The sequence below is a fragment of the Littorina saxatilis genome, linkage group LG4, assembly GCF_037325665.1.
Source record: "Littorina saxatilis isolate snail1 linkage group LG4, US_GU_Lsax_2.0, whole genome shotgun sequence".
In the NCBI taxonomy this organism is placed as follows: domain Eukaryota; kingdom Metazoa; phylum Mollusca; class Gastropoda; order Littorinimorpha; family Littorinidae; genus Littorina; species Littorina saxatilis.
The window spans coordinates 3,029,208-3,037,243 of NC_090248.1; the positions used below are offsets into that span (position 1 = coordinate 3,029,208).

At 41.7% G+C, this 8,036-nt stretch overlaps 1 protein-coding gene across 3 annotated transcripts in view; it reads right to left on the reverse strand.

The window, feature by feature from the left end:
- The window catches only part of LOC138963796 (protein shisa-4-like), an 86,550-nt gene that overhangs the window by 358 nt on the left and 78,156 nt on the right, over positions 1-8,036 (reverse strand). The window contains exons 2-4 of one of the 3 annotated variants that reach the window (XM_070335652.1): positions 4,050-4,167; positions 2,788-2,960; positions 1-2,173 (exon numbers count right to left, since the gene is read on the reverse strand). The exon at positions 1-2,173 is cut by the window's left edge and continues 358 nt beyond it. In XM_070335652.1, coding sequence (XP_070191753.1) covers positions 1,884-2,173; positions 2,788-2,960; positions 4,050-4,167 — 581 coding nt within the window. In that variant the 3' untranslated portion in view covers positions 1-1,883. The remainder of the gene's footprint in view (positions 2,174-2,787; positions 2,961-4,049; positions 4,168-8,036) is intronic. The other 2 variants (XR_011454908.1, XM_070335651.1) reach the window with 2 other exon arrangements.

Genomic DNA, 8,036 nt, shown 5'->3' on the forward strand with positions numbered 1-8,036 from the left:
AACTGTTGGGTCAAGCGGAGCCTCTGCGGTCAACTTTAAACTGTGTCATATCCACAGCGTTGGTATTTTGGCATAGTGACGGGAAGTGAGAAAAATATGAATTACTTATCGTTACATCATAATGACATTTACTTTTGGTTGGGGATTGTGACGGCTACAGTGAAGTTGACACCTATGGATCTGTACATACGACTTATTTAAAGGCACAGTCCTTCCATCGAAATTCGTTCTGCTCACCAGCTCAACTCGGGCCTGACTGTTACCTGGGATAAGACCACCCCTCCACCTGGTCACATACCACAAAGCAACACCCTGTGAATTACTTTCTGAAAAGACCATCATTGGCTTTTACAAAATTAACTGTCACAACATGATCACTGTGTACAAAAAGCATCGATGCTGTTAACTTTTGGTATGTGACCAAGAGGAGAGGAATGGTCTTTTCCCGTGTAAATACCTGATCTGAGACGGTGAGTAGAACGGTTAACACTAGCTAGATTTGGAGAGAAGAACAAAGTCCACCACTTTCTCTTCGCCACCTCATTATTTTTCTCTTGCCCGCTGGGATGCGCGCGCACAACGAAACTCAACAGTGCGTGTTAAAAAATTGTGTCGGTTTCGGTTTAGTCTTACGCCAGCAGAGAAGTTCTGTTCGCAGAAGAAGCGCGATGTGCGATGTGTGTTATGTGCGATGTGTGTTATGTGCGATGTGTGTTATGTGCGATGTGTGTTATGTGCGATGTGTGTTATGTGCGATGTGTGTTATGTGCGATGTGTGTTATGTGCGATTAAAGTGCAACCCGAAGCTCCACTCAAAGAGAATACTACATGGCTTGCTGTGTCGTACCAGATTTACACGAGTAGTTTTTTTAAATATTGAACTGCGAGCGAAAGCGAGCTGTTCACTATTTGAAAAAGCAACGAGTGTAAATCTGGTACGACACAGCAAGCCATGTAGTATTCTGTTTATCCTACATACTGTACTTACGTGTATTTCACTGAAAATGTCTTGCAGTCGAGGCAGCTAAATTGAAGACGCTTGTTTTGGAACCTCGATCTCTTCTAAAGCCTCGTGCTCTCTATTACGTCAAAGCAAAGAAACGTCACTCTGAAAGTGTGGCGTGACGTGTTAGTTCTAAAGATTCATCGAGGGTAATTAGCGAGCGCAATTTTGTTTTCTATAATGACGTTTGTCTCGGTGACTTTGGCATCATAAGCAGTGGAAAAACAGGTCCCTGCCAGACTTGCTTGACATGACCTCATTTACATGATATACACACGTGTGATTTGAACGATTATTATCTCACGGGTGTCTCTCTCACGTATGTATGATAAATACAATTTATAACTGTTCAAAGTGAGACAGTTCATAGATTAAGGTCTGCCCTTTGAATATAAATATTCTATTTATATTAGGGAAGAACTATAACTCAAAAGTCGTGAAGCGGCAACCGGCTCCGAGCCGCCATCTTTGATTTTCCCAAGCTCAACCTAATGTATGCTCCATAAATGCAGTGAAAGATCGACTTTAGCGTCTACTCCAGACCTTAAAGTAGGAAAATATGAACAGTTAAAATAACGATCAGGTAACCTATATCCAACAGATTAAAGGTTTCCATACCGAAATAACCAAAACATGATTACAAAGTCAACGCAAGTAGATTCGTAGAATCGCCCAAATCAACGAAAGTTTTTGGTGTGAACTTCGTTTCAACGTCAACCGGAAATGACGTGTACGCAACAAGTGTGATGTAGCACTTCCTTATATGGCACGAAACGAATGTGGTTGGTTGAAAAAAGCCTGTACTAAATAAGCCTATGAAAGGAGAGTGCCTTAATTTAACTTTGCTTTTATGTGCTCGTTTTCCTCCGCAGATCCCCTACTAAAGGTTAAACCCTGGAGCGGGAGGCTGGCTATAGCCAGCGTTAGCCAGACCGGGAGTGCCCCCAGACTTGCCCCCAGGGTTGCTTTCCCCGCCGCTTGAAGGGGGGTAAGTCGGGGTAGTGCCGGGGTTGTCCGAGGTTGAATATGCTGCGTTAGAGTACCCGGGGTAGGCTGGTGGCGGTTGTGCGTAGGGTTTGAAGGCCGCGTTCCCTGGTGGCCCTCCCATTGGCTGCATGCCGTAGTTGTACTGAGGCTGGGATGGAGCTGGAGCAGATGTGTGGGTGTTGGCTGCGACACAGAGATGAATGCTTGTTAATGAATTATATACACTGGTTATATACACTCAGGTGGAATAAAATAGAGATAAAGGGTAATGCGTCTATTTAGTCAAAACGTGACTAAATGTAAAAAGAAACAAAATAAAGACACGTTTCTGGAAAGTCAAGTTACAGAAAAGAAGGCCCGGAACATTCTCAAGATAATCGATATATAGGATCAACACAATCACCACTGCATCAAAATCAAAAGTCTGACACTAAGTTATCATAACTCTTTTGGGGGATTTAACTCATCAGAATAGTATGCTTGGCAAACAATTCAAACAAATTAATCAATCAATCAGTCAATCAATCAGTCAATCAATCAGTCAATCAATCAATCAATCAATCAATCAATCAATCAATCAATCAATCAATCAATCAATCAATTATATTATCAATCAACCAATCAATCAATCAATCAATATTGACAGGAAAACAATTACAAAAATACATAGATTTAAATGAAATGAAATTCAACATAAATAAGATTTAAAATAAATAATAGTACACCAAAATAATACAAACAAATGAAATATGATCAAATCAAATCAAATCAAATCAAAGGGTCAACAATATCCTTACAGTGTTGAATGACGGCGACGCCCGGCGCGGCAGGGTTGAAGCCAGGCTGACCTGTCACGATCACCTGCCCGGGACGACCTCTCCTTCTGATGCAACAACAGATGGCGGTGATGATGAAAGCGATGAGAGCGATCGCCCCGATCACACAGCCAACGATGACAGCAACAGACGTCCTGAAAATAAAATTAAAAATATCACACATTTAGGACGAAATATGAAAGAAAAATAGATGAATATAAAACTGACACCAGCAAACCAACCAACAAACAAACTCACCGAAATCAAACAAATAAACAAACACATAAACAAACAAACAAACGAACGAACGAACGAACGAACGAACGAACGAACGAACGAACGAACGAACGAACGAACGAACGAACGAACGAACGAACGAACAAACGACCGACCGACCGAACGAACGAACGAACAACCGAACAAACCAACAAGCAAACCAAAAACAAACACATCAATAAGCAAGCTAACAAACAAATAAACAAGCAAACACACAAACCAACAAAAGAACGAACGAACGAACAAGTAAACAAACAAACAAACACACAAACCAACGAAAGAACGAACGAACGAACGAACGAACGAACGAATGAATGAACGAACAAGTAAACAAACAAACAAACACACAAACAAACAAAAATACACAAACAAACAAACAAACAAAGAAGCACTCACACAAACAAACGCACAAACAAACACATATACAAACACACACACACACAATGAATTTGTTTAGGTCGAGTTCTTTTTCTCAACAGATTTTATACCAACAACATGACAGGCTTCCTTCCTCTTGTGTTTTACTACTGAGTTAAAATGATATATCGATCTCTCCCGACGTGTATTCATACTGTACAGGAACAGAGAAAGTCTCCCACATGGAAATAATGAGACTCAGCATCTACGGTCTGCTCAACAAGGTTGACCGGTCTAGCTCGTATAAATGTACCTAGAAGAACATACACAGAGGAGAATAAAAGATGACTGCATTACACAGACAAATAGAAAGACAGAGAGGTATAAAGAGAGACAGAGAGACAGGGATATAGAGAGGCATGAACAAAGAGAGACAGGGAAATATAGAGAGAGACGGTAACAATGGGAGACAGAGAGGCAGGCGTATAAAAAGAGAGAGAAGTCTAGAAACGGAGAGACAGAGAAATAGTGAAACTAACAAACATACAGGAAGTCAAACACACATTCAACAAAGCAACCAAGCAACCACACTTAAGTGCAAGTAGTCTCACCCAAAATTTGAGACGCTCCTGTAGCTGCAGCATCGAGAACTGCAGCAGCCATACTGACAGTAGTAGTAGCTTTTATAGAATCCATTCTGGAAGATGCAATTCTCGCCATCAACCACATCTACACAGAGACAATACACACATATTTTATTCAGAGAACAGTAGAGGTAACCGCAGTGTGTCGTCATGTTGTAACAAGTGTCTCCGTCTGTCACACCTAGACAGAGAAAATACACACACATATCTGTTTACAGAGACCGGTAGGGATAGCCATAGTGTGTCGATGTGTTGTAACAAGTGTCTCCGTCTGCCAAATCTAGAAATAGACAACCAATATAGATTGATAATGGTAGCTATAGTTTTGCGCTGTGTATGGTGACACACGGCGCCATCTACCACAACTAGAGACAAATCAAAACATAATTATACATGTTGCGAGATCGGTAGGCGTAGCAATAGTTGTTCGCCCTATTGTGACAAAAAACAAAAACGAATCGGGGGGGGGGGGGGGGGGGCAGTTGCCCAGGGGGCAAATGTCTTCCCATGGTGAGGGGAGGGGGGGCAGTTGTCCGGAGGGCAATTGTCCTTGGGGGCAATTGTTCGGGGGGCAGTTGTCCGGGGGGGGGGGGGGAGGGGGGGGCAATTGTCCGGTGGACAATTATCCTGCTACCCTTGGAACAGGTGTGCTACTGGTAGTGATAGTATTGTGCTGCGTGGAGAAGCGTTCCATCATGATATAAGATATGTGGTGGCTTGTTGACAGACCAGCTTCTTTTATTTTGTCCGACGGGACCATACATCGTCTTTTGTTTCATCTTTATCGACCATGGCCGAAGGCCGCAATTGATAAATATGTGACAAAAGGCGATATGCTCCCCGAGGACCAACACACACATGCTGGTCTAACAACAAGCCACCAAACATCGTTTTTGTCATCATTTTGGTAGTGCAACGAAATGCACATTGTAATTCAATCAAGTTGGCGTTTCAATGAAACAGATCCTGTGATTGGTCAGAATGCCTCAACTCATTAACATTTACCGGTCATTAATTGTCGATAACCACTCGCTAAAAAAGCCATGAACCACCTGCTGGCGAGGGGCATTGATACAACCTCAGCTAGTCTCGGTTAGCTTTGAGGGTCATTTTACAAGTAGGAAATATGAAGGCCAACTAAATACCGAGACCATACGTTATGCGAAGTGATGACGTCGATTACGTGACGTAAGTTGATGCATGAATTCTTCCGGACTAGGTCAGTCAATTCCAAAGATCGCTTTTGTGATGACAAGAATTTGTTTTAGAGTTTGCTATCCAGAAACCCGTCAAAAAAGAAGGGAAAATGTATGTGAAAGAAAACAAAACAGGAGCAGAGTAATAAGATAGAAATACAGAGACATATTTCTTGGGACTTGACCCTTGCAGGTAGGTGGACTGAAAGTAGTGTGTGAACAGAACAGAACCAATTCTGTCTGTTTACCATCGCATGAAAGCAGGAAAGAGATCGTCGTCAGATTAACATTAACATGCTTCCATTTGAAACTTCTCGGTCTTCATCGTGGATTGACGCCCTCCCAACCCCGCATATTGGCTGGGACGAGAAATAATTTACCCGATGCTCCCCAGCATGTCGTAAGAGGCGACTAACGGATTCTGTTTCTCCTTTTACCCTTGTTAAGTGTTTCTTGTATAGAATATAGTCAATGTTTGTGAAGATTTTAGTCAAGCAGTATGTAAGAAATGTTAAGTCCTCTGTTCTGGAAACTTGCATTCTCCCAGTAAGGTAATATATTGTACTACGTTGCAAGCCCCTGTATCAAATTTTTGATTAGTGCTTTTGTGAACAAGAAGCAATTGACAAGTGGCTCTATCCCATCTCCCCCCTTCCCTCCGTCGCTATATAACCTTCGCGGTTGAAAACGACGTTAAACACCAATTAATGAAATGAAATGACGCCCTCCCAAAGTCTAATTGAAGCCCTCCGTCGCTTCGCTCCGTCGGGCTTCAATTAGCGTTGATCGGGCGTCAATCCACGATGACGACCTCGAAGTTTTAAATGGAAGCATGTTAATGTGTAATTAACCCACAGGGGGACGAATTTTTAGAATCCAACTCCGGGCCGCAAAGCATCATCACCGTTTATCGCATTTTTACTGATCACATGACAAAAACTGCTGTTGTCATTGGTCAACTAGGAACTGTATATCAATTGACATCGCGCAGGAAGTTCCCACCGAATTTGATATCGTGCAGGAAGTAGTTTATCAATTTTAATTTTGAAGAATAAAATCTCACCTAAAGGAAACAAATGTCTCCCTTTTTTGTAAATCACAAATTTATAAAAGAAAAGTAATTGAATCAGAAAGATTAAAATTAAATACCCCTTACGCCTCGATCTGATATGATTTCAGCTTTCTCGACATTCAGACTGATAAATGTTGATATCACAGTCAAATATAATGATAACTAATAATATAGCTCCAGATAACACGTCAAACTTGTCTGTGACGTCAAACGTAGCTTGTTGACGCTTTTCTTTCAGTCTGACAATGTACAGAGCTGCGATCATACCTGTGAGTTCAGTAAGTGTTGAGCATATTTCTTTTCTTTTATGTGTTTTGTGTCTTTTCGTTGTGGATTTTGCGATTACAGAGATAAGTTGCAAATTGACCATGAGTCGCCGCGGTAATTATCAACATTGATTGGGTCTTTGAGAGTGAATGCTTACAATCGTTGTCATCGGAAACACGAATCCAAAGCCGCGATGGTTCCACACATCAAACACTCAGCTTTTACTTTGACAATGGATGTTTCACCTGAAAGCTCAAACTCACTCACCACCTCGATTTATTGCATGGAGAACATGAGATTTATTCCCAGGCTGGGTATGAATGAAAACTCGTGATAATCATGACAAAGATGTTTGTCATCATTTTCACGAGTTTTCATTCACAAGCACCTGGGAAATAAATGTCATGTTCCCCGGGGAATAAATCCCCGGTTACCATAGTTGCAGGAAGCCATATTTCATGGATAATCAAAAGCAAACCCAATAGAAACGCTCGAGGATTCTTCGGCTCTTTTCATTGGCGTTTCCCCAGACCTAAACAGACGACACGACACTGCTTTGCAAAGTTCCAAAACCCAACTGGCAAACTGGCAAAAGTAAACAAAAAAACAAAACTACTTCAATAAATGCATCACAAACAAATGAAACCTACCGATATGTTATGTCTTCTTACAAAGTCATGGAGTGCGTGTATCTTTGTGTGAGAAACACGAACGTCAAGTTCAAGTCAAACCAATTGACCCCTGACACACATTTTGACCCGTGCACAAGACGTTGTATCGATAAACGAAGCACAAATAATAAATAATGATAAAAGCAAAGAAACTAGCAACAAGATATGCAAGCATCTCACAAAGCCGAGCAAGCAGATTGACAGGTCTAATGAAAAACAAAGAGGTACTGAGTCGGAAACAAGATCGCGATTCTTTCCTTCGCTGCACGACGCAAATCTTCTGTGACCTTTGACGCAACGTAGCTTCCACATTCGATTACTAAGCTTAATAGTCACAACTGAAAGCCGAGGGAGTGGAATACCGAGATGAACAAACAGAACTGTGCATCCTCAAACCTGACATATTCATCCCAACATTTTATGAACTCAAAAATACAGAAAGTTGCTTTCACACGCCAGCTTTGATTGCCAGTGGTTATCCGCACGGAACTCGTGTGGTTATCAGCACGGAACCCGTGTTTCAAAGCATGGCTCCCTGTGTTGATTGTGATCTTATTTTCTCACTACCAAAATGATGACAAAAACGATGTTTGGTGGTTTGTTGTCAGACCAGCTTTATTTGTCGGTCCTCGGGGGGCATATCGACTTTTGTTTCATATGTATTGACCGCGGCCTTCGGCCTTGGTCAATAAATATGAAACAAAAGACGGTATGCTCCCCCTCGGACGACAAAAAAGCTGGTCTGTCA